Source organism: Athene noctua, chromosome 5 (assembly GCF_965140245.1).
Source record: "Athene noctua chromosome 5, bAthNoc1.hap1.1, whole genome shotgun sequence".
NCBI classification, from domain to species: domain Eukaryota; kingdom Metazoa; phylum Chordata; class Aves; order Strigiformes; family Strigidae; genus Athene; species Athene noctua.
Genome location: NC_134041.1, coordinates 48,106,147 through 48,133,533, shown reverse-complemented (window position 1 = coordinate 48,133,533; position 27,387 = coordinate 48,106,147). Strand labels below are relative to the sequence as shown.

The 27,387-nt window shown below is 40.7% G+C and overlaps 1 protein-coding gene across 2 annotated transcripts in view; it reads left to right on the top strand.

Annotated features, from left to right (window-relative positions):
• The window catches only part of SLC16A12 (solute carrier family 16 member 12), a 30,857-nt gene extending 3,470 nt beyond the window's left edge, over positions 1–27,387 (top strand). Inside the window, exons 1-7 of one of the 2 annotated variants that reach the window (XM_074908372.1) lie at positions 8,261–8,322; positions 17,526–17,737; positions 19,805–19,908; positions 21,141–21,284; positions 23,586–24,177; positions 25,254–25,513; positions 26,637–27,387. In XM_074908372.1, the coding sequence (XP_074764473.1) occupies positions 17,637–17,737; positions 19,805–19,908; positions 21,141–21,284; positions 23,586–24,177; positions 25,254–25,513; positions 26,637–26,899 (1,464 nt within the window). In that variant the 5' untranslated portion in view covers positions 8,261–8,322; positions 17,526–17,636 and the 3' untranslated portion in view covers positions 26,900–27,387. Of the gene's footprint in view, positions 1–8,260; positions 8,323–17,525; positions 17,738–19,804; positions 19,909–21,140; positions 21,285–23,585; positions 24,178–25,253; positions 25,514–26,636 lie in introns of those variants that run through there. The other variant, XM_074908371.1, reaches the window with a different exon arrangement.

The following is a 27,387-nucleotide window of genomic DNA, read 5'->3' as shown; positions in this document are numbered from 1 at the left end:
CTGCTGTTTCTGGATTTCTCCCAATGTGGATGTGATGACTCACATTTCCCAGATGCAAAATGCAAATGTGGGAAGTGGGATCTTTCCCCTGCCTCTCTACGGGTTTCTCGGAGTCTGTGATGCTATTGAGTTTCTTAATTAATGTGTCCCTCCTGATTCAAATGGTTTTCCTGCTGGCCAGAGTGGTTTTGGGGCTGTTACAGTACTTAATAAGTCATGTCTTAGAATATTCATTATACATGCATCTTAAATGTGGTTGGTTATGAGAGCTTCTTGAAGACCACAAAAAACTTCTTAATTTAGTCCATTGACATAGGCAAATACCTCCTCCTCCTGTCTATTTTAGGGCTTGTCTCGTCAAGCTGTCGTGGTTGGCGACATCAAGATCCCTCGACAGAGGAGTGTTTGGAGCTTGTTCAGGCAACCTGCTGGTTGGTGCGCAGCTGAGAAGCTGGTAGTACAGGGCTGTGCACTGCTTGTCTGCAGTCACTGTCCCAGCTGCTCTCTGCTGTGTCTTCATTTGGTGATACTGCGATGGACTGTGATCCCACGTGAAATCATATGCATTACTTGTATGCTTCCCCAAGGTACTAGGGTATTTGGACTGATAATTTCTTGGCTTTGTGACTGCTCCTCTCCTTTGGAGGCCCCTGTAATCCGTTCTTCAAGCTCATCACCTTTATTTTCCCATGAAAGTCACTAAAAGAACAGGTAAAGGGAGGGCTGAAATAAGAAGAGTCAAACCCCAAATGGTTCCACTTTCAAGGCATGTGCCAACTTCACCTTTCTGTCACCGAAATGCTGCATCCTGGCTCTCAGCTATTGAGGTTGAAATTTCCTGGGCCAGGGGCTTGCCTATACAGGCATGGCTCAGTGGTAGCATTCAATAAATACCTGTACTTGTTTTTAAAATGTGTTGCAGCACTGAACTTGGTGGGGGCATAGGGACTGCCTTTTCCATCATATGGGCTAACTTACTAGTTTTGAGATGGCACTTAAGGAATTTATTTGATGTGATATTCCTATTTGAATATGCCAATATTGTTACACTGCTCATTAGAATCAGTTCTTAATTTTTTAGAGAAAGAAACATTTCTGGTAGTTCACATTCTTTTTTTTTAAGCATTGCAGCCTTGCAGATGAGATCCTGTCAGTTTGTATAACAAACCACTCCATCTCTTTTTACCATGATCATGTCCTGTGATGCAATGTATTCCTGGAGAGTTCTCTCCCTGTTAACTGTCTCTGTTGGCAATCTTGCTTTCATGCAAATATCCCCTTAAATTACACTTTCTTCCATAAAAGCTTGAAAGTTATACTATCTGACCTACTTAATCTAACGAACAAGAACTACTTGTTTAGGTGAAAGGTGATAGGCATTTGGGAAGCTTCTTCATAAGGTGACCTCAGCCTGTTGACTCCCTTTTTCTGTCTTTGCTAAACTTCTGTAATAGATTTTCTTTATTTAATTAGCCTGAGTGGTCCTTGTGGCAGCTCTAGCGTGATACCAGCTGTAGCAAGGAAAAGTGCCTTTTTTTTGAAAGGACTGAAAAAAGTCCTTCTGTGGGCAGAGAGAATATTGAAATGGAAATCAGCTGAGCAAGAGCCAGCAAAGAGGAGTCCCCTCTCGAAGGGACTGAATTAATACAAAGACCAGGTAGCTTCTCCACTTGAGTAATATTGGTGCTGTGCTCCAGTAGCATCTGGGGCTTTTTGTATAAAAGTTGTTTTCATTGAGTTAAGAATTAATATTTTCTGTTTTCTCATTTAAAATAAGTTCAGCCTGTTTCTCTGTGTATCTGATACTTTTTATTAAAAGTTGCCCAAATATTTAATTTGGGAAATGCAGCTGCCATAAAATACAACTTGATGACAGCAGAGAAGGCAGCATTGGATGAAGAATGTACTGAATGCAGCATCACAGCCGATCACAAACAGCCCTCAAACTCTCAGCAAAAATACACAATTTGTGTCATTATGTATTGAAGGACCTGGCTTCCACCCTAAATATGTAAAAATCCCAGCAGTCAAAACAGGATGTAATTGGAGAACAATTAAATTGGTCAAATTTCATTTTCAGTTTTTGCAAATTGAAATGTGGCTGCAATGCAAATTGGCAGGACAGAAAAGCTTTATAGCAGAGACATCCCTGCTTTTCCCAGCCAGAGCTGGCTTCCTGTAGAAGCAAACACTCTTATTTCTATACCCTGTTCTTTAGCTCAGTGGTGCACAGCACAGACCCGATCTTTGGCCAGTTACCATTTTGGCTTGCTTAGGAATCCAGATGCAGAGTATGTAGGGCAGTAGAGCAAGGCAGTGTAAGTGAGAACAGAAAATTTGGGATGAAATGTGACTCATCCCGTGCCTGATCCACCATCCTCTGCTCTTCAGAAAGACAGTGTTTCATCTCTTTCTCATTTGTCGTCAGAGTTTGTTCTGCCAATGTCCATTTAATTTAGCCTGATGGAGTAGCAAGTTGGAAAGAATCAATAGAATTATCCCACACAGCTAGTTTATTCTTAACAAAGTTAATGGAGTGGAGAGTAATCTCTGGGGAGCTGCAACCCACATGATATAATTCTGCCTTGTGCTTATGGTGCACACTATGTAGAAACGGCCAACGCATGACTGATGGTAAAATGACGCTTGTTTCCAAGTTCTGCTTCATTGCCAGAAAGGATGGGATAACAAAATATTTAAAATAAGAGCTCTTGCATGGATATCTCGGGCACATCGGCAGAGGTATTTTGCAGAGGACTCCTTTAGTAGGCAACTTTACTCTTTTAATTTTATCCAGATGAGAAAGTAAATCTTGGGAGACAGCTGTGAAAATCTGATACACGAAGCTACTCCTTGGACAAACTCCTTGAAAATGAAGAAAGGTAGTTTTATTTCTCCTGGAGAATATAGCAAGCATGTAAATGATATTGTCAATGTATCAGTGCCTTCTGACAGGGAAGGACTATGCAGTTGGTGCTAAAGCACTAAATAAAAACTGGGTTGGGAAAAAATGGAAAAAAAAATACCCAGAGGATGTGAAGGTGGTAACAAGCAGGATAATGTGTGGAACAAGTGGAGTGTGTTTTAGGGTGTCTGTGAAGGAGGAAAAGGAAATCAGCTAGCACTGGAGGACTGATTAAAAGTTGGTTAGGATTTTTTTTTCTTCAGGTGAGCTTGGAAGTTTGTAGTAATTTAAAATTTATCAGATGCAACCTGCCCTAACATGAAATGACTGCTCAAGAAGAAAAATGATCTAATGATGCAGGATACAGAGCATGCAACAGAGCTTTTCTCCTGAAGGTTCATAGGCAGACATTGCTAGCAACATATTTCAGGTCTTTTTCAGGCTACCAGCATGCACAGGTGTTACTTAACTGGAAATGGAAACTTAACTCCATGAGAGATCTCTTAGCTGAGTAATAGATATTAATTTCATTTTACTTCAATTTTTGTTTATCAGTTTTAATGTGAGATTAAGTTTATCCTTTTGTTATTATGGTGTCAGTGAACTTCTGGGTAAACCAACAGTTGCCTGTAACAACTGTTCTTTGGGGTACTCCGGGTTACTCTTTTGGGTAATTCAGAAAATGCAATTTAAATAATGCTATCATAACAGTTAAAGTTTATTCCTTGGATGGGGTGAATTTCCACTGTAAATAGATTATGTTCTTGAAAAGAATCACTAGGGCATGTTCTCTTTCATGGAAAAAAATTAATTTCACCTAGAGAAGATTTTTAAGGAATATCATCCTCTGTGTATCAAGATAAAGCCATTGTTTTTAGGCATAATTTTTCTTGTCTGAACATTCTTGAGTTATTTTTGCTTCGTTTTTCATCCAGGTAATAAGCTGTTTAAAGTGAAACTGATCCCACTAAAAGGATTATTGATAGTAGGATCTAGTTAAGGGACAATTACAAGGTTGGCTTGTATAAGAGGATAACTATTGAGTCCTCCTTTTAAGTCTCTTGGTTTTTTGGTTCTCAAGTTGATATGTGGTGAGACTTTGACAAAAAGATACTCATATGACTGTCCAATCTGAACAGCTGGCAAATGCATTTCTTCATGATGGCTCCTTGACCAGTAATATCAATAAGGAAGCTGAGCTAGAGCAGCCAGGACTACATTTTTTTTTTTTTTAAGCACTCTCATAACTCCCATGGGAGTATGGTACCAGGTTGAAAGCCTATAGTTATTTCTAAAATCTTTTCCTGAATTTCTTAGCCAGGTGTTTGTTTTTATAAACTTTCTGATGCAGTGACTCAGGATGCTGTGATAAATGTCCTTCAGTTGGTCTGTAGGATCACATGAAGCAGCAGAGCCTGCACTGTTTGCTTCTGAAGTGTTTCCATTTGAGAGCTTGCTGATAGGAGTGTTTGGGTGTTTAACAGGAGATTTGGTGGGCTGGGCTGGTTCTGAGGTTGTAAATGCTCTGCTGCTCTCAGCTGCTATAATGAGGGCTGCATTTAATAGGAAGAAGACATGGAGCACTTTAATCAGTTCTTTTATGACCAATTTCTTAGATAAATTTCTAGTGTTTTTTTCTTAGCTAGCATCAGTCCCTCTGTCTCTTTTTTCTCTTTTCAAGTCCTTTAAAATTTCACCTTTTATGGGCTTTCTTATCATTGCCGTCTAACATTTAACAAGATGACTCCCTAACATCTTGTCTTGCTGCTCCATATAGGCTCTTTTCCTCTTTCTTTTATAGCTATATGCATTTTTAGTGTACCTATTGAAGAGAAAAGACAATCTGGGGAAAGTGGTTTCCTGTTTTTCTACATACTGTCTCATTACTCCTAATGTAACTCAAACATCTCTTCTGTAAAATTTCTGCCCTCCCTACTTACAGGTTAGTTTTCCTGCCAGAGGCACCCTTGGGTCCTTTGCTGTAGAGTCCTTGTCTTGTGCTTTTTGTGAGTTAAGCTAATTCCATGCTTCTTGTGGTCAGCTATTTTTTCAAGCATTCTCTCCAATTATATCTCCATTCCTTAAATATGAACAAAGGCATGTTTGAACACTTACAGTAATATTCTGCTGGCTGACAGTTCTGTGCATCTATGGAGTCAAGAGGATACAAGCTGAGGAGCTGTATTGGAACACCAGAGAAAAAGAAAATGGAAATTAACTTTTTTAAGAATTTAACTTAATTAAGAATTAAAATAGCCAAAAATCTGGAGAGTAAAGATAAAACACACTTAATGGGACGGGTAGATTTTTTCATGTTTCACTTACCAAACCAAAAACATTCTCTATGGAGAGAAAGTTTTTTCATATAAAATTGAGAAACTCTGTTTCTGGGCTGCAATACTAATTAGCAGAAGTACACCCTTAAGTAGCATGGAAAGTTCCTGCTGATCATTCCTGAAAATGATGTAATCAAGCAGCTGCACCAGTATTCACTCAGCAGAGGGAACTTGAGGCACTTTTATTGAAGCTCTAAAGATTCCCTAAAAGCTAAAATAAACTATTAAGCAAGGATCTAGTTGAAATATGGATAGTTTGGTGAGGCTGAATGGAAGACTAAGCATGAATAATGTGCTAATCTGCCCAAGACCTGTTGGTTGTTTTTTAACTTTCTTTGTGTAATTTTACTAAGACAAACTGTTACTTGTGAGTAGATGCATGTTTTCCTGATGTGCATGCTGTCAAATATGTAATTCCTGGTCAGAGATTTATTTTTTTTTATGGTATGCGAAGAATTTTTCCGCTTGACCTCCATCTTTTTCCTTGTGTTTCATTTTAGTATTTGATGTTTCCTTCTCAGCTTAGTATCTTCCCTGTTGTTATTTTCTGAAGTTTGTGTGCAGTGACACACATATAAGCCTTCTTGTACAGAGATGTGTTCATTAGTATGTACCTATGGCTATATTAGTTATATATAATACTATGCTTTTTTAAATAGAGTAAATGTCATCTGTGCAATGACTTCTCAGAAATACCTAGTGCTTTAAAGCAACATTCATCAGTGGTTGCTTTTGGAAGCCTGTTTCAGGAAACAGCAAACATCCTGGTTTTTGTCTTGAACTCCTGTCTTTCCGATAGATATTTTTCTTCCATTCTTGCTGGGGATTATATTAATGCACCATTGTATAGACAATATTTATATATTATCATTATTAAGGACAAAATTAATAGTGGCTTTGAAATGATAGTGGGGCTATCTTAATTTTACAGAGTTCAAGGTCAGTGGAAATCTCCCCCAAAAAATAATGGTCACAGTGACAGTTTGCTGTAATATGGTGTGTATTGGCCATTAGAAGAGCATATTTGGCATTAAGTATCCTAATGGCTTTGTTTCAGAACATAAGCTTGTGTGAATGAAAGGAAATAACCTGCCTTGCTTTTGCATGCCTGATTAGTTTTTGCAAACAAGTCTTGTATGTTGAAGAAGATGATGAATTGATGCTAACAGCAGCCCTAAAACATCAGATAAATAGAGGCAATCTTCTGGATAGCTTGATCTGTAAATACAGAATTTGTTTTCTAAAATAGTCATCTCCTTTCCCTTTAGAAAGCACTTGTGTAAGATTCACGTCTTGAAATTTAACAGTGAAAAGTATTTTTTTGTGTGAATTGTTAAAAACCCAAAAATGCTACTCAGGCTCTAAACACTTCAAGGACAGAGGAAAAAGATGTCTTTGTTTTCGTGCATTTCCTGATTTTACTAAAACCCAGCCAGGAACCTCAAGAACATTATCAACTAAATTAGTTGTGCATATCTTGAATAAGGCTTCTCCATAAATGTGATGACTGAAAAGATAACAACTGTGAAAGAGTTCAAAGTACGTTTTCTGTAAGTACATCATTGAGATTTCTGGGTGAGGGTGTATCATTTTCCCATGGTCCTGCCTTCTGCTTTCTTGTCTTCCCCTCTGCCGAGGAGTGTCAGGGTGCTGGGTGACAGCTCTCCCAGGACACTGCAGACTGGTTGCCAGTGTTTCCCCAGGTTGTGACCCCCCTGCTGGGGACGTATGCTGGAGCCACTGTCCATGTGCATGCATTTCTTATTGGAGACACGACATAGAAGCTGGCAGCAGTCACAGCTTTTGGGTGGCTTTTGACACTTACAGGTGTGTGCAGGAAGACATGTCTCCATAGTCTTCAACCCCTTGGTTTTATCCAGGCACAGCTGCGCTGTTGGTGCCTGAGTGCTCCTGGGGTGCCCGATAACATCCTAATTTTCTCTGGCGGGATCAGCTGAGCATTTGCTTGGTATCCCCTTTGCCAGGTCATTCCAGCTAATTTAAGACAGGATTTTTGGATCCTTACCACCACTGGGTGCAGAATCAGTAAAGAAGGGGAGAGTAGTGATTTCCACAGACTGGCTGCATAATGATCTGAGAAAAAAATGTCCTCATATCTTCCATGGCAGCTTTGCCAGTGATACGCTTTCTCAGGGCAAGATTCTTCTGAAGATGGAAAAACTAATATACCAGATGTGGGAAAAGTGTCAGCTGAAGACCCCATTGAATGAAAAGCTTTTTCAGAATTTCCAGACAATTATGGTCATATGTTAACATTTCTTTAAGGATATAATGGGATACTAATAAGTGACTGATCCAGAGAAGTGCACAGATCCTTGAACAGATAGGGATAACTCAGAAAATGATTGACTATGATATACTTAAGCTTAACCATAAATGAGAAGTGGTTGATAGAATGTTTAGTCATCATTAATGATATGTTATAAAACTCAAAAGTAGCAGATAAATGTAATGTAATTATAAATCAATAAACATATAAGTAATTGTAAACAAACAACCTTCCACAACCATTGCCTACCCACCATGTGTTTAAAATTAGGAAAAATTAGAAATATTGAAAAATGTAGAGTTATTAGAAAAATAGCAAGCACTGGAAAATTCTGACACATCTCTATGTTGAGAGAATAAAATAATGTCATGAGCAACCCCTCAACAAAAATTTCAAAACATTGGTCATAGGAGTTGTCTTGTGTAATTGCAGTTGTTGGACAGCAAGGACTGATCATTTCCTCCTCAAAAGGTTTCCTGATATTTTTTTGTAACCATTTTGACTATTCTCACTTATTTGCTGGAAGAGGAAAAAAAGGCAATAATATGGATACAGTGATGGTACCCTTCGCCCTGCCCCTAATAGTGTGGTTATTGACTAACAGTCAGCTAGTAGCATTCTTCTTTCAGGGAAAAAATACATGTTTGATGGAACATGCGTGACCGTAACCTTGCTAAGGGTGTGCACACTGATGGACTCAGCTTGGATTTCAGTAACAACCACGTACTCAAGGAAAATAGCTGAGGTCCCTGTTATTCTCTGTGACTTTCATCACAGTGAAAAATGAAATGGTGAGTACTGCTCTTGTTAGTTTAAAAACCTTCCAGAATGTCGATCAAAAATGCACATTCCAGGTGGAGTTAAGTAGGTTAAAGTCAAGCTTTCTGTGCAAATGGGTTTTCCTACAAAAATTTTCCTTCATATTGTTTTTACTCTTCGTGGTTAACCTGCATTATTTAAGGACTAACCTAGCCAGAAACTATGTTAAAGGCTCAAAAGGTTTCCACTGTAATTTGCCTAATCTTTTGCTTTAGACCCCTTCTGTCAGGCTGTTGGATTTGTTAGCCCCATACAATGTTTTCCAGAGACAAGGGAAGATCATATTACGTTTTTCATCTGAGTGCTACCAACCCAGAAGACAGTAGCTATTTCTGTTGTGGCTCTAGCTGTACCATTTGGTTTAGTGATTTCTGGCAAATTTGACAAATTTAAGGAGCCAGTGTTGCGAAGCGATCATTGTGGGAGGCTAGCATGGCTCTTCCTTTCCCAGCGACACACTTCTCAGTAGGGGAGTAACTAATGAATGTTGTGCTGTTCTACAACCTTTATTTTTACTGTTTCTTCCATGTTTCAGCTCTGAGTAACCCCTTGGGTAAAAGGGGCTTTTCTCAACTCTTGTCCCACTTTTGTGCCACCCCACTCCACTCACCTGTGCCCCTCTCTGGCACCTCCTTTGTCTACCAGCTGTTCAATATCCCTTTGCTTGTTCCTGATCCCACACCTATGCTTCCTTCAGTTTGTCTTCTTCAACAGCCATGTCCCTTATACGGATAAACTGAAGCAAATGAAGAACATTTGCTGCTCAGCATAGTGATAGGAGTTAATAAACTGGATTCTCGTATGATTCATCTTCTCTATATTGATCCATTTTGGATGGCAGGCAAGTTTTATGAGATGTTTGTATGATGCCTAGCACCATGACACCCGCTCCCTGATTAGAAGTCCTGAAGTACTACTGCAATACAAATACGTTATTAATGTTGCTCCTATTTGGTATCATAGGGAAACCTCTCCTTAGAAGTATAAAATGTTAAAGATTTGCAGAGTAAAACATCCAGATTTATTCAGGAATATTATAGATAAAAAACCAGGAAAAATGGTGAAGCACTGATTAGAATATGTCTTAATATGCTTCTTGTCTTAGTGCTATGCAGCAATTAAAAGTCAGGTTAGTTTTTGGTATGGTTTTGGTTTTTTGGGTTTTTTTATTATGTATTTGTTTGTTTACTTTGATTCTGGTACAGTTCCCTAAATGAACTGTCAGGTGAGTGGTTCTTTCTGTTAACCACTTGTAACAGTGCCAGAGAGGTACTGAATTTATGGAGGTCTGAAAAGCTGAATGCGTACCCTGCTTATATAGATACACGTAATCATCAAGATTACTGTCTCGCACCAGGAAAAGTTCAGTGGACCCATCTGCCAGTCTTCTCAGAAAAGCACAAACTTCGGTTTTATCTAGAGGCTGAACAAAGACATCTTTAAGCAGAGAAGAAAGCTGAGAATATAGAGTAGCAGGCTTGAGATGCTCGGTGGAGATATTTTTATTTAGGAACATAGGGTTAGAAAGGACCTCTTGGGTTGTTTTTAAACAAGTCAAAGTGATAATCACAATTCTTGATAAATAGCCTCTGCTGAAATCAAAACAAGCTGTTCTTTTTCACTTAAATAGCCAACCCAGGGTGCAGAATGGGGCAACCCTCTATAGGAGAAAATAGATTAGATTAGAAATATGCTTTGGATCCTAAGAGCTGTACAGAATGAAAGTCTTTAGTTTCCATGTATTTAAGAACAACCTGGAATTTAGCTGCCTGCCAGAGTGCTGACTGTAGTGCCTGTTATGGTATGCAATTGCTAGGGTGGGAGTGGGAGGAAGCAAAAGAGGCTGAAAAAGTGCCATTTCCTAACAATCCAGTTGATAGACGCTTCTGCAGCTGTGAGCATCTTCTGTGCTCCTGTCAAATACTGTGTCCCATTTAAGTGTGCTCTACTGTATTTGATGGCCTGTAGGAAATGAGTTAAGGGTCTAGCAAGCCTCTGGGGAGATGACTGGTCAGATATGGTCATCCTTCAAGACATGGGAAAGAAATTAACTCTTTCAAAACCTGTAAAATATTTAATCTCATACACATTTTGTGATCCACTGTCACATAGCACATAAAATAGTTGTCTTTGTTATCCAGCTTTCTCCTTTCTCTCTCCTTCTCTTTATCCTTTGCTACTCATTCTGTGCCCTTTTTGTTCATTTTTTATTAATAGTTGGTTTTGGTTTTTTTTAAAATTAAAGATGCAGCAGTGAGAGAAAAGGGAGCAAAAAGCAAGAGAGTATTAAAACAAGAGGTTAACATGAATGAATGTAGCATATGATTACAAATAATTAATGCTTGGTACAATCTTAAGGACAAGAAAAGTAAGAAAGAACAACTGTCCTGGAGCTACGTGAATAAGATAAATAAAATAAAATATTAAAACTGTCCTAGAGGTAGGTGCGTAGGGTAAATGTAGTAAATATATGCAATTCCATTACCTTTCGCTCTAAGTGTTGGTGAATTTTCTCCAGTTATGCTTAAGCTGCTTTATACTTGTTCTTCACAAAATTCATCTGCATGAATGTTCTCAAAGTGACTTTGAAAGCTGTGTATGTTGTTACTCACATGAAAAATAGCGCTTAAATTCATTGGTGCGAATGAACCTGTTCTGGAAGTGTGTCCTGGCATTCTGGACACAGGGACCGTCATGAGTTTCACAGGCCTCACCCGACCTGTCATTGCTGTGGAGGCAGCAAATGGCACATACAGTTTATGTATGTGTATTTATCTTATACTGATAGAGAAAGAAAATTCTAGATAAGTCTCCTTCTCATTCTTCTCTCATGTGCATCTCTGTATTATCAAACAGGTAAAAGTGTTGGATTCTGTGCTTATTTATGCTGGTATACATATTTGGGCCAGCTTCTTTGGGATAAACTGCAAAAAATCCTTCCATGCAGTTCTGAAAGAAATTGCAAATGCATCTTAATTCACAGCCATTTTAATTTTGTGTAGCCAGGATAGTGCGAAGAAGCAGAAAGTAGCGGGATGAGAACCCCCTGTATGGTCTGGGGGCTGTGTGCTCCTGCCGTGGGGCAGCTGTAATACAAACCTGACTTTATGCCTGTTCCTCTGGCTGAAGCCATATCGTTCTACAAATGGAGCATTTCAAAAAGCATCCAAACTGTTTGGCAGGTGAGGTGGCACTCCTTGAGATGATGGAGCTGCCCAGGTATGATGCTGTCAATGGAGCAGCTGAACAAGGTAGGAAGAAAGGAATCCCTTGGCTCCCAGGCAGGCCAGGGTGACTACCTGCTATTCTGTCTTTTGTGATGCAAATGTTTCGCATTTTCACTTCATGCTGTTGTGATATCATTACTGAATCAATTTGTTTAAAGAAGTGGAAAGAGGGGCAGGCAGAGGGGGCAGTGAGTGCTCTGCTGTCTGCTTACTGAGGTCAGTGGCTTCTGTCGCTGTGCCGGCCAGCTGCTAGGCTGCCGTGGATTTCTGTGCTCCTTTTCCTGGCAAAGGGGACCTCATGATGAGGTGCAAGGTTATAGTAATGCCATTTTAATAACCTCACCCACTCCTTTCTGCTGGCTGAGCAGACTGAGTAAGGGAGATGCTCTCAGAAGCAGTTGTTTTCTTTCCAGGGTTCTCAAAAACAGCTGCTGAAGTAATTGATAGGTTATTTATCCTGCCAAATTAAACCTAATGTATTCACTTGGAGAAAAGAGTCACTGTTTAGTGAGCTGTGACCCAGTGCACGCTGGGTAACTAAGGCTTTCTTAGGGATCAGCAGAATTTGTTGCCACCTTCGCCCCACTCACATCTTCTTTGAACTCATGGGAAACCACATTTATTTAATGCTTGAGTGAAAATTATCTAGCAAAGGTTGCAAAGTGCAGAGCTCTTTCATGAGCTTTTCTTTTAACCCTGCTTTCCTGTAGCCATCTCAAGCAGCAGGAACTTTTATGCACATCTGCGATGTGTTATATAGCAACCAGCACTGGGGATCAGGCCTTACAGGTGGAGCAGATATGCAGTAAGAGTCTTATCCTGCACCAGAAAGGTTAAGTAAAAGATACAACATGAGAGCAAACCAAGGTAGAGCTGGAAAGGGGAGGACATGGTTGCTCAAACAAAGTATGTGCTTTCTGTCTTCATTTGGCTTCATTTGCAGAGTCCACAATCTGTATGATTCATGATATGGATAATTAGAAAACAGCACCAGAGTGTAAGCAACTGAAGTTTTCCAACCTCAGAATAGAATTGCCAGGTTTACATAATAAGTCTTTATTAGACATGTGCAGCAACAAGAAAGCTTATTTAACTTGCCTATTAGTTCAGTGGCTATGAAAGGCACAGTACTCCTTGAAGTGAAATGAGTGTGAAATCAAGGAGATGAGATTTGCACCAGTCCTGCTATGGGAAAACTGGGTGGCCTATTTCTGTGTTGGCCAGGCATTTCTTATAATATGGTGGTTTTCAGTTGCTTGTAACTTCATTAAATGTTTGCCATTTGTGTGTATGTTGGCAGCATTCTGTGAAAGTAACAGCAAGTGATCATGTAACCAAATACCTAATCTATGTTTGCATAGCCCGATGTGTCATCAAATTCTCCCCAAGTACGTTAACATACAGCTAAAATGCAAACTAGGGTCTCGGGCCCAATCTGAAGCTTGCCTGGAAAGCTGGGCCAGAGATCTAGGCTGAGGTCATGCCACCCAGCTATTGCTGTTTGTGCATTAAAATAACTTAGGGCCCTGTGTGGAGATTGTTGACTCCTCAGAAAAATTTTGTGTCTTATTTCTGCTTATTGAACAGTTACTGTTTCACTTCTGTCATTCCTGGAACTTCCTCCTCCACCCTTAATAATCAGAACTGGAAATTAAATCATCCCTCCAGAAGGGGCAGTGAAAGATACTGCTCACATCCAAAAGAAGAAGCCCTGCCTTGCCAACACTCTGCAGAAGTGCTGCAGAGGTACATCTCAATTGCTCAGGATCCCTCTCTGACGTATCAAGTGCTTATGCAAACTCCAGCCAACTTGTAATTCCTTGTAATTTACTTGTAATTGCCAGGAAATCCTTGACCAAAATAATTTGAACTTTATCAATACCTTGTTAACTCAGGTGACTGTCATGGCTTCTTATGGGCTATTCAATCTTCCAGGCATTTGAATGTAACGTATTACACTCACAATAATACAATAAATCTGCCTCTGAGGTCCTTGGTGTTAGATGCAAAATGTGTTGGCCACATGGTGCAAAGTGCTGGTACTTGCTCTGCTTGTTCAAGTGAATTTGACAGGATAATGTAATGGGAGACTTTATTGACAAATCAGGGTATAATCTATTTGTGCCACTCTTGCTTCATGCTGGATTGGATATCAGCTTTTTTGGGGCTACGTTAGATGCAGACACCCACAAAAGTGTTGAATTCTGTTTTCCATCTAAGTAACAGGGATCTGGTGGTGGTTTGCATCAAATTGTACTGCTTGATAATCTAATTATTTACTGATACAACATGAAGGACTGTGTAATCATTGCCTTAGCCATCATATAACATGTTGATCCAATATTTGCACATATTTAATAAGGCTGTTGTTGCTTGAAGTTATACAGAAAGGAATGTACAATTGGCCTTATTAGTTAAAAATAAAGAATCAGTCATTAGTTCACGTCAGTACTCAAAATGTAACATAAACCCTGCAAAATTGTCTGCCATCTGAATGGAATCAACACATGAGATGTATGATCTGCTCACAAATTAGCAGTTCTTGCTGGAGGGCAAATACAGAAGTGGAAAGTCCAGGGATGTGTCTTCTGTATCATGTGCCCAGCATCCTCTAACTTTTGACAGCAGGCATCTTTCACCGCCCTCATAGGTTTTGTGAATAGTCTGTACTTGCCTGCATGCCTGCTTTCTTATTTTACTTATTTATTAGCCAATCTGTTGTGCCTTTTTTCCTCAATTTGTGTTTGTGTCCAAGAGTTTGTTTCAGAACATAGCAGGGAGGGAAGGAGGGTGTGGGTGCACATTGGCACTGCTGTATGTTTGTCCTGAAGCAAATAGGTAAGGTCAAAAAATGAACTTTACACTTCAAGCAAAATGTCACAAGGCTTGTAAAGTGGCCAGTGATGTCCCTTGGGTCATGTGGGCACCTGCAGAGGCTGCTCAGAAAGCTCTGTCAGCTGCATTGGCATTTTTTGTTGTGTTTTAGACAGCTGTGTCAGAAAAGGCAAACTGTCGTGGTCTCCATTCCAGAGCTTTCGTTGACCTTTAATGTAGGTAAGTCCTAGCAATTGAGTACCTCGAGGATGAGGTTTGAAATCATAAACTCATTTGGATCTCTTTTGCTTTGTGTGTTTTTTGTAATCAGCTGTAGGAATGCATCCAGATGAGACCCTTCAAACTCACTTGGAAGCCTCTGTGCATGAGATACCAGGTTTGGAGGCTGCTTACAAAAACTGTTGTAACCCCAGTCATGAATTCTTGTTTGATCTTTGTGAGCTGCTATGACCATTGCTATATAATCCAAACTGTAGCTATCTCAGATGTCCCATTTGAGATGTGGCCTATTCTTTACACAAAGAATGTTATACAGTCAGGCAGAGCAGAGCACTGCCCATCTCTCCAAAGAGCCACAGAAGTGACAAGCAAAGCAGGTCATTAGAGATTTTCTTTTTATCATACCTGAGCTCTCTTCTAGTTCATTAGTATGGCTTATATTGTAATAGTATTTCATGCTGCAGTGAAGATCCACATTGTGCTAGACTCCATATAAACACAGACTTTATAATACAATTTAGCTTCTGATGAAACAGGTGTTTATGACAATGAAGGAGAATAAAGACAGAATTAGGACATGTTCTAATGCTCATCATGGGTATTGCTTTGGGGTCTGAATCATTAGACAGCTTTATACAAATATTTACTTTAAAATACTAGCAAAGCCTATTATTCAAAGAGAGAAAATAGGGCAGTAATTTTTATTTCTAAATAGTACACAGCATTTAGGGGAGAACTTTGTAGAGTAGGTCTGATGGTTAGACTTGATGATCCCAAGGGTCTTTTCCAACCTGAATGATTCTGTGATTCTATGATTTTTGACCTAAAGTAAAATGTGTGACAGCTAACAGACTGACTAGCACAGAGGCAAAAATAAATGGTACTTGAGGAATACAGAAAGACCTGGAACAGATATTTAATGGTAGCTTTTTTTGGCTGGTGTAACTGGATGGTGGTATAATATAGTTTTGGCATCTTTTGTGGATATTTTTATTCATGGATATTTTTCAAGGATATTGTTTCAGACATGGTTACCTTAAATCACTGCTCAAAAGCGTTGACAAGCACACATTTTGTTGTGAGTTTATGAACACTTGTCTTTGCTGTTAACTTCTTGTGGCAGTTCAGGTGCCTCATATGACAGCACAGCCACTGGCTTTTGGTCTTAACCCCATCTTTGAAAATTGCACTTGGCTTTTCTGTTTTTAACATTTATGGGCTGGGTTGTCTTAGTATATATTGCTTGATTGTGCTGCAATTCTTGGTCTTTGAAAGTCAAGCAGGTAGATTAGGATAATTCTTCTTATCCTTTTTAAATCAGAAGACTACCAAACCTTTTTAAAAAGAGTCCACTCTTTCTCTTGTACAGTGTTGTTACAGCATATTATTTACAGCCTAGTAGGAATTCAGTTAAGCTTTCAATATGTTGGGGGTGGGGTGGGGTGTTGTCATTCCTATTGTCTCCTAATTTGTTCACCTTTAATTTTGGCAATGTGTATATGTTTTCTTGAAATAATTTTGTAATGGTGTTGAGATGCACCTTCTGATATCTCAGGAGAGGCAGCTGATGAATACCTCTGAAAGGTTTACCCGTGACAATGTTTAGGGTTGCCTCTGGGGTGCCTTGCTTGTTTAAGTCAGGGAGCTCTGGGCTCTGCAGAGCCAAGCCTTGAGCATCACCTGGCTGAGCAGATTCAGGGACTGAGAAGGCACATTATTAGCCATGTAGCTTCTTTCTTGAGCTGCACTTTTGAGTAGCTCTGCAGTCCTCTTATGTGCCTGTAACTGGTAACAGTTCCAGGGAAGCCTGTGGTTCTTGTCAGTGGGAGCATTGCATATTCAGCATCTGTCATGTTAGGTGGTGTAGAAGCTATTTGACGTTTCTCTCCAAGCAAAACTGAAAGACATCCCAAATAGTTTGCTTATGTCTTATATAAATCTTTGATTCCTCCAGGGGCTAAGTGCCTGCTGGTGGTGGCAAAAACATGGTCTGAAACCCAGCACTGACAGCCAGTGCTGTGTGTTCCTGCACTGAGCAAAACAGGGTGTCTCAGGTCAAGCCTTGCCATGCACCCACTGACACAGAAAGGACCAAAGGCTGCTGGTGATACCCATAGCATTAGCAAAGCTACTCCAGCACACAGGACCAGTTACTCATCTAGGGTCCAGTGGGTGTAATTTGGTTTCCTGCAGTGTCCTTCAGCACTCAGTGCATTTAGAGCCCATGTTATGGCCTGGATGCAAACACTGCTTTGATTTAAGTGGATGGAAGAGGGGGATGGGCTAGCCCTAATCTTCAGTGAATTGTCCATGCTCAGAAGATAAAGTTGCTGATTACAGCCTTCATCTAGGGTTTGACTTATGAGAACAAGGAGGTCATTTCATCATCAGATCTGCTCTGATTTTGCAGAGAATATTCCCTTTTCATACAAAGGTGAAAACTGCATTTCCTCAAACAAAAATTTTGCAATAAAATGTGTACAACAAAGAATAGCTACTTTGAGTGGAGACTGCAGCTGAAAATACAATTCAGGCCAGGGGCTGGTGTGAGCAGGGGGAGGCCACTGAAGGTGAACGAGCTGCAGTGACTGGCACCAGTAAAGTATGTGACTTACATGTGTATGCTGTGACGTTTGTGGGGAAAAAGGGTATCGTGCTAGGATGTAACTGCTGAGCAAATCATCCTGAAATAAATGATACTAGACACAGGGCCAAATTCTGATGGCACTCTTGCTTCCAACAAATTTTCATAAACTGCATTTGAAAGAAAATCCTTGGTTTTATGCAGTAAAGCCAAAGCAGTATGTCCTAGCGCAGCCGTGCAGTTTTACAGTGTGTGTGTGATGTACCCTGATTCGCCTTCTGCCTCTATTTTTTTCTCTCTTTTCCTTCAGATGGCCAGTAACCCATGTGCCAGGCAGCCCGAGCCTGCACTCGGCAAGCCGGCCGGACTTGACCCCTGCCACTGAGGCAGGGAGGAGGGAGGAATCACCCCAGCCTGCGCCATGGCCTCACCCCGGCACGCTGGCCCTCCGGATGGAGGCTGGGGGTGGATGATCGTTGCCGGCTGCTTCCTTGTCACTATCTGTACCAGGGCTGTGACGAGGTAAAGGGGCTGCTTCTTGTCTTCCTGATCTGTTTGTGGTATTACCCCTCCATTTTTATTTTTTTTTCCTCCTTAGGAAGAGGATTTGGGATCTCCTCTGATGTCCCACAGCTGCAGGGTTTATTTTGGCTAGGTACAAACCTCTCTCTTTCTACCTTTTTAAAGGTTTCCTGAAATCCCTAAGGCTGTGGGGACGGCTGAGGGATTCTGAGCCCTCTGGTTTCAGTCTTGCCTCCTCTGACAGCTGCTCTATCTCTCAACACCCTCTCCTTGATTTCTTACAGAATTAAAGCCTGGGGCTGTCAGCATGATTTCAGGCTGTGGTGGTTGGTTGGGGAGGGAGGAATCACACAGGGTCTCTTTGGGTCCGCTGTGTCCCTCTGACCCCACAGCCATGTTCATCTTTGTTAGTCCCAGTGGATTTGCTTGGCTCCTGAGTCTGAGAAGCCTGTACACACCCCTTTCTCCTACTGCAAGTATTTCAGGTACGACCCTGCTGGAGAAGGTCTGTGCTCTTGAGAGGAGGCCCCTTACTATGCTCTTCTGGTATCCAAAATATGCAGAAAATATTTTCTCAGAAATACTTCTCAAAAATAGAAAGAACAGGAATAGACTGCTGCCTTGCATAAACATAATGTATACATCTGGGGTGAGATGGCTTCCACAGTGACTTTGATGTCAACTGGAGACAGAGGAGCCTGGTGTGTGTGAACATGAACATTTAAGCTATATTAAGCAGAGAGATAAGCACCCTGGTAAGTGAGGAACACTGAGACAGTGTCGTGCTGGACAGTCAGTATAATGTAAATACAGTGTTTCTTACCTAAATTCTATATTTATTTTAAAATAAAGCTGCCAAGTTTAGGAATCTAAAGTCTAGGGTCTTGGAGTCAACAGCTTCAAAGGGGCATGGAAACACTGACACGGTGTTAGTTTATGTATGCAAATGTACCAATTCCGTAATAATAGCAGAGACTTCCTAGTGGATTTAATTCCTTTCTCATGTGTGAAATGTTACATCCAAGAAATCATGTAATGGCTGACACACATCTAGAGTATATATGAGAATGAAGTATGGGCAAGAAAAAAGCTGAAGAAAGTGGTCATTCGTTGATTTGTAGAAGGAAAAAAGAGAGGGGAAAAAGGAATCTCTTGCTGATCCAGAAACTAGAATGAAACTATGCAGCCTTTTAATCCATTCTCCCGCAGAGACGGTACAACAGTAACATTCATTAAGCAGAGCAAAGTAGCCTCTCCTGGAAGCATTTTAATAAACTGTTGAAAGGTCCATGGGCTCCTGCTGAGTTTTGATTCTCTGTTCATGAGGGGTTGCTTTTCATTTGCTTTGCACTTTTGCATCCATGAATACATAGCTATAGGTGGTGTTGGCTCTATGGGTACTATGCTGGCCCTGCCCTGCCAGATTGTGCAGATGTGAATGTCACAACTAGCAAGCAACCAGGTCAGTGAAGAAATGGGGAGCTGGGGCTTTGTGTACCAGGAAAGCAACATTCTGATGTGGGCTATAAATTGCTGGTGATAATTACAACTTCAATTTCAGTTCAGTTAAAAATATTATGAGTTATAAAAATCTAGCAGCAGATACCACAGTGAGAAATGTGGTATTATAATGTTCATAATCTCTCTGGAGTAGTTATCTGTCTGAACTAAATTCTGTATCAGCATAATTTTGTCTAATCCCACTGTTGGGATAATAGTTGGACACCAATTTGTGATTCAGTTGTTGCCAGTGCAAAGCGAGGTTTCTTCTCTGGTGAATCACCCTAGCCTAGGTGCCTTACACAGAGTACTGTTGGAATTATTCAACTTGCACACATCATTTCATGTCTTGTCCCCCATGCATTAAGGTAGCCCTTCATTTCCAATATCCCTTAGAAACTGTTTAAAATTTCTTCATCTTATTGGGATTTAGGCAAACTACAGGTTTGATTTTCCTGGGAGCTGGATGGGACCTTCAAGTGGATACTCTTCTTACCTGAAACTGGTGTTTTCTGTGAGGCAAATGTCCCATGTTCAACAGATTGGTGTTCATGTTTTCTTTCCTAGGTGCATCTCCATTTTTTTTGTGGAGTTCCAGGCATACTTTGGGCAGGATTATGCCAGAACAGCTTGGATCCACTCCATTGTCGACTGTGCTACGATGCTTTGTGGTGTGTATTACCCTTTTAAGACATGTGGCTGCTTTTTCTTCATCTGGTTTTAGCATGTTCACAAGCTGGTGAAGTCAGCTGGCAGCGATAGATACCGTAGGCTCTCTGGGGTATGGTATATCCAAGCTGCTTTCCCCAGCATAGTTGAGCAGGAAGGGAGTGGAGTGTCTTCATACTACAGAAAAGCAGCAGAACTTTTTGTCAAATGATCTAATTTTTCAGAAATGTACTTTTGTCAAGGTCTAGTGGGACAAGCTGTGTTTGAGAGTTACTAACTGAACACTTGTTTCTTTTGTCTTTTGACTGGAATCATATTTGAGACTTAGCACAGGATGTACATCTTGCCTTCAGAACAAGTCACAGCCCATCCTCCTTTAAGCAAACTTGTATGTTTACAAATAGTGTTTTCCCTTAAAGGAAAATTCAGTGTTACTAAAAATGACATGCATCAATGCAGCAGTTATACTGAACTTCTCATGGGTTTACTTTAAAACTGTACAGCTAGGTGAAAATCCATGCCCTACTTCTGTGTAAGAGGGTTAATCCATGAGAATTACTACAAAGGCTCAGGGGCACAGCTGGAACGAGACGTATCAACTCTCCTGTGTCAGCCAGGTTATATCTTGGGTGAAAAAAGCAAAACAAGAATAACCATGCCCTGGCATTGCAGAGAGAGGGCTGCTGATGGCACCATGGTAGAGGTAGTGTGATCTGGAAGCCATCAACATTGGAGAAGTGCAGGAGAGGGGTAGCAGCCCTGGAAATGGTCCAAAAGATGTGAGACCTCTCCTGTTTGGGTCTGACACAGAGCCCACAAGGCCAGGGAGAAGCAAGGAAGGATGCCTGAAGTTACTGAGGGCTGAAGTGCAAACTCCAGGTGGGGGAAGGTCTTAGTGTTGTAAGTATGGGGTAATGAACAGTGTGGGCTGTCGCTGTGATCTCTCTTGACCCCCAAAACTACAGAGTCCTGTAATGATTTTGTTCTACTAAAAATGGCTGCTGAGAAAGCTACTGTGAATTTCAGTTTTATCCCGACTTTCAGAAAAATTATTTTTAGAACTTTTTTGGTGCTCACACCATTGTGATAGGAGGGATGTTGGAAGACCACTTTGTGTAGCTGTGATCACTGTTATCTCCTGCTTGCCTACTGCTTCCTTTTCCTTTATGACCATTGCAATGAACTTTGTGTGAGGACCCACCATTAACTACCAGCTTTATTTGTTTCTTTGAAGCCCCACTTGGGAGTTTAATCAGTAATCATGTATCCTGCCAAGTTGGTATCATGCTAGGAGGGCTGCTTGCATCTACTGGACTAATTCTGAGTTCATTTGCCACCAGCCTGGAACATCTCTACTTATCATTAGGAGTCCTTACAGGTAGGAGACATTCAGCCCTTTTGTTCCTGTCAGGAAAACAACACAGGAATGTTAAAAATTATGGTCCTTCCTTTCCAGAGGTGTGATCTCTATGTCATAGAGGGTTTGTCTGCCCCTCTGAGGGCTTCAGCACTCAGTGCGTCTCATACAGGCCAAATGAGGACCCTGCGAAAGAAACTCTTAAACTTCTGTTACAGAGAAGACTATGGATAAAGTTCTGAAATTATAGTAGGTCAGGAAGGACTGCTGTTGCAGGTGATACACAAAACAGTTTCCTTTTTTTTCTTGTGATTTGGCAGGAGTTTGTTATAGTAGGAGTTCTAGATTGCCCCCAAATATTTGCATATTAAAAAAAAAAAGTTTAAGTCAAAACGTAACAGTAAGTGGGGAGAGGAATGCTGGGAATACCTGGTACCTCAGCTGTCCATCTTATTTTTATCTGTGTTACATTTCAGTTGAAAAGGAAGCAAATTGTTGGTTGGTGGTGTTGCTGTAGCAGCTCTTCCATTTGCATTCACGTATGGGGATAGCAGTGTCTTTGCTCTGTCATATCTCCCTGTGTTTGGTGTGCAGAGGAACTTGAGAGGTGCCCATGGTCATACTGACATTCCTTCCTCATTAATACTGACCTGGTAGCCACGGTGATATAAGCCTTTGTACTTGGTCCCCTGCTGTTTAGTAACAAGTTGGTGGAATTACTGCAGTTCACATGCTGCCAACAGCTTATTTGTTTTAAAAAAAATAATCCTTATTGTAGTGCATGTCACTCCTGCATTATGATGTTAATCTTTGACAAGTATGTTCATAACAAGTGAAAAGGCTCCTTGTAACTGGAGCGACTGTGCCACATACCATGCTAATGCCACTGAGGCTTCCTTAGTGAGAACTGCTGTGAATGCTGAGGTGGAAAAGCCATTGCACTTTGTACGTGGAGTTGTAAAGAGCCAATTCTACCAGCAGTGAACTTCTAGTCTGTGGGGACCGATTAATGGAGAGGTGAACTGTTGGTAAAGGCTGAGTTGGTGCCCCAACCCAGAGAGGAGGTGGGAGCATAACTGGTGAAGGTCTAAATCCATAAAAGCTGCAGCACTTGAAACTGTGGAGTAAAGCAGAGGTGGGATGGGGGAGTGGCAGTAAGTAGCAGTTTCTTCTAAGAGGTATGATAATGTTTTCAGCCCCAAACTTTGCATTTCCACTTTTCACAGGACATTTATTGGCATTTTGGGGGGCCTATTTCCCCATGCCAACTCACTAAAAAAATAAATGGTGTGTATGCCAAATAGAGTGTGATTTTCACAGCTCTCAAGTGATGATGTTTAGCTCAGGGCTGCTCCTCCAGCTCTGCTGCCCACACAGGTTCAATGCCAGCTCTCTGCCCTGCTCCTCCCTTCACCTCCTGAGGGGTGCCAGAACGGGCACCCACTGCCCGGAGTCCCTCTAATCCTCTTATCCTGCACAGTGCAGCCTTTGAGGAGGACATGGCAAGCTGGTTATAGTGCCAGGTGATTATTTCCTCTATTGGCAAGTTCTGCCAAAGGCAGTGGTGACCGTTTTATTCTCAGCGTAGGACATGATCCAAAACCCTAGTCAGGAACACATTTCTTCAGCTGATTCAGAAATGTCTGTTTTAGTGTTAGGGCAAGCATCTGATGACTAAAATCCACTCTCTGGTTCTGCAGCAGAGACCACAATCTTTTTCCCAGTCCAAGAGATGGATCTTATTTGTTTACTAAATTAGATATGGCTTTGTTTTCTGAGGCTTTTCCCCTCTCTTTACTCTTAGTCAGGGATTTAAAATGATGAGGACTCCAAGCAGCTGCTGCGTGGAGTTCGTTTAGCTGACTAAAAAAGGTTTATTGTAGAATATGTACTGCATTTCGGAGACCTGAAAATTAATGTTCAGGGTTGCAACAGACCAAATCACAAAGTGGTGCCTTATCAGGATAGTGTGCCCAGTGTGAGCATCTGTGCAGACCCTGGGCCATGACCTCATCATGCATCCAAGACAGGCTGACACACCATTTCTCTGATGTTTATTGATTTTTCTTGTTATTAAGTGAACCCCATCACTTCTTTCTGAGCCTTGTTGTTGTGAATTAAAGGTGATACGTTAAGTTTGTCAAGTTGGTGACCCTGACCGTGGAACAAAGGAGTCATCCTGGTTTCTCTTCACACTGAATCAGAATGAGAAAAGGATTCCTATTCATTTGTTCTAATGAAAGTAGGTTATGTGGTTTAATTTAATGTGTTTCATATGTCATGCTTAGTCTTAACCCATTTGCACTGTGCTTTCTCTTCTAGGACTTGGGTTTGCACTCTGCTATTCTCCAGCCATCGCAATGGTGGGCAAATATTTCAACAAAAGAAAAGCACTGGCATATGGAATAGCGATGTCAGGAAGTGGAATCGGTACCTTCATCCTGGCCCCTGTGGTCCAGCTCTTAATTGAGCAGTTTTCCTGGCGTGGAGCTTTACTCATCCTGGGAGGTTTTGTTTTAAACCTCTGTGTCTGTGGTGCCTTGATGCGTCCTATTGCTCTTAAGGAGGACCATAAAAATGCTCCTGAGTTTCTTGAACAGGATTATGTCCCTGAAGCACAGAAAAGAGACTTAAAGCAAATGTCCATCTGTTCACCTTTAATCAAAGTGTGGTCTCATGAATGTTTATGCTACTGTTCATGGAAGGAATATGACTTTTTACTGATGCCAGGCTTCATGGTGCTGGCAGTGTCAGTTTTATTTATGGCATATGGCTGTAGCCCTCTTTTTGTCTACCTAGTGCCTTATGCCTTGAGCGTTGGAGTGAGTCATCACCAGGCTGCCTTCCTCATGTCCATACTTGGTGTCATAGACATCATTGGTAATATCACCTTTGGATGGCTAACAGACAGAAGGTAATGGCTTACGGCTAAGTGAGTGTAAGCTTTAGCTAGTGGGAGGCTGAATGCAAATGAGATAGAATACATATAAAAGTTAACATTATGGGTTTTTTCTGTAGCATGTGTAAGTTTTCAAGAAAAAACTCCAACATATCATCTAACTTTCAGAAATGCTTACTATTTAATGTTTCTGTCTCGTCTGAGTTTGTTCAATTCTGCTGGTTTAATTTCTTTTTTTTCCTGAAGAAATTATGTGTTTGTGCAAAGTTCTTGCATTTGACAGTGGAAATATAACTCTCTGAGGTATGTTGAGTGTGATCCTCTGTACCTATTTTCTGGAGGATCTCACCCTACTTTCTCTGCCTTTCTATTCCTTTTGTGCTGCTGGGGAGGCACAGAAGTTATGGAGAAGGGTCAAGGGTCTGACCCAGCACTGTCAGACACATACTCAGAATTGTTTTACATATTCCAGTATGTAAGAACTCACCATGCTTTGCTCACTCCAAACATCTGTGTGCAGCATCTGTAACATCTAGAGACTGGCTAAATTAAAAAGGATTTCTATTCTAAAGGGCACATTCTTTGTGCTTATTCAGTTTGTGGGAAAAATCAGTAATTGGTTTTGTGGAGCAGTGAGAAAGGTAGTTGTCAACTCACTTAGCTCACACTAACTCCAGTGTTTAAGGGCTGATGCAAAGGGTGACATCTAACAGAGGTGTACTGTAATATGTTTTGCCAATACTGGGAGCACCTTGCTGAGCTGGGATGTAAAGCCTGATGGAATACTGCTTTGAACATTGAAACTTCAGAGGGCTGCAAAATCCTGGCAGTGGAGCGGCTCCCCTCACTAGGAGCAACCCAAAGAACACTGCAGGTGGCATGGGCTGCTGCTTACCAGTTGTTTCTGCAGCTGTGGGTGGGCGGCTTTCTCTACCTGGGCTTTTCAGTGCTGAGCTCTGCATCTTGAAGTCTGTGTAAGAAAATGGATTTAAATGTGAGCTATATAAAAGAGAGAGAGACTGAAGTGCTGCATGCCAGGGTGTAGAAACTGAGGTGCTGTGTCTTTTTCTTTTCTGTTTTGAAACTTGCAGGTGTCTGAAGAAGCATCGGCACTTTTGCTACCTCTTTGCTGTGGGAATGGATGGCCTCTGTTGCCTTTTCCTGCCTGTTCTCCGAAATTTCCCCTTGCTTGTGCCTTTCTCATTCACCTTTGGCTACTTTGATGGAGCCTATGTAACGCTGATCCCTGTTGTGACGGCAGATGTAGTGGGAACTTCTTCCTTATCGTCAGCACTAGGTGTTGTGTATTTTCTGCATGCCATACCGTATCTAGTGAGTCCGCCTGTTGCAGGTCAGTTCACAAATGACTTTCCTATAATCTTATCACTACTTCAGATTTACCTATTGGTGTGACGTAAAAGGAGAAGAAGGACGTCAGATGCACACTAAATTTTGGAAGCAGCCCCTGGGCAGAGAAATAACACACCTAGACCTTCATAAGACTTTAGATCCCATTTAAGTCCTGTCTTGATGGGATGATTTCTCTATATAGAGCAAGTTGAAATTTAAAAAACAAACCAGTATGGAATGGGGCTTCTAAGAGCTGTTACATCACCACTTCATATAGTTTAGAAATTGTGTAAGTGAAGGAACAAAAGATTTCACTGTGAAATTACACGATTTTGAAACTGTAATCTAAAGAAAGTTTCATTCCAAGGTTTTTTGGTGCAGAGGACTTGACGTTTTAATCTCCAAACTGCTTTGAGCAGGTGGGTGAGTCAGCTTCACTACTGTTTGGTCACAAGCTCATCACCATAATACCTAACCATCATTTTCTCCATCGGTTCCATTACAGTAAAGTAAGGATAAGAGCTGTACTCCTATTATTGTTTAGAAAGAACTTGACACAGTTTTGAATATTGTGGAAGGTCAGAGATCTTTTTCAAACGTCCATGTGTATATGTATGTCTTGCATATTTTGTCTGCTGTTCACATCAATTCCCTATTAATCTCTGCTTCTGAAGCTTTTAATGTGATTTTCCATAGAAAAAAAATACGGCAAAATGGAATTATTTTAAGTGATGCATGAACCAATGGCATAGCTCATTACATGTTTCTGTATGAGGATCTCATGCACACAATATTTAACCCAGGGATCTCTAAGCATGTTTAAAGACTACTGGTTAAATCCATGTAGTTGAAAGATGTTTATTTAGTATTGTGGTGATGACTGCTGTGCCTTTTCTCATTGGTTGACCTCCAAACAAAAGTCCATAAAAATCTTAACTGTCTGCTGAGGACAAATCCCTCCCTGCCCCAGGAGGTAAAAGTAGTAATGGTGATGTAAACCTGTATTGTTTGATTGTATTTATATGTGATAACTCCAGAAGTTTATAAAGTTCCTGTTGATCACAAGATTTGTAAATTATCAGAATTTGGTAAGCCTTTAAAACCAATGATTTGTTTTCCTACAGGTTGGCTTGTGGACACAACTGGAAGCTATACTGCATCATTCCTCCTGTGTGGATTTTCCATGATATTTAGTTCAACATTATTGTGCTTTGCAAGACTAGCAAAGAAAATCAAAAGAACACGTTTGTGGTCACTCACCAATGATACTGGCACCAAACAGCACCTCTGGACAAATGGAGCAATAGCTTATTCTGTCACAGCAGGATTAGACCAAAAGGATGTTGAATTTTTGGCTGTGGATACAAACAGCTACAGCAACAGATGACAAGCACCATCAGGATTCAGCGCTACACAGCCATGACTGAGAGGTGGCTCTGTAGTGTTACACTGTTGAAGATACTACTTGTGAAACAAGGCATCTCGCAATTAGATTTTTCTGTTGTGTTTCAGTTGGCTAAAATCTACATACAGCACCAGTAATACCAAGTTAATGCAGTAATAGAAGAAAGCTAAACAGAAAATAAAGAGAGTTTGTAGATACAAATGGTCACAGATTTATTTGAAATGCAGTATGTTGACTCCACAGGTAATCTCAAAGATGATAATTGGCTCATCAAAAGCAAACTGTAAGGTAATCAGTCACCAAAACTGAACAATGAAGTTGAAATTATTTCAGAATAGTATTAATGAAATAAGCTTTTTGGTATTCTATTATGGTGGTTCATTATGTTTCAATGGACTAATCATACACACACCCCATCAAAAAACCTCCACATTTATCAGTCTGCACTAAACTCTTTGCAAATAACTGCT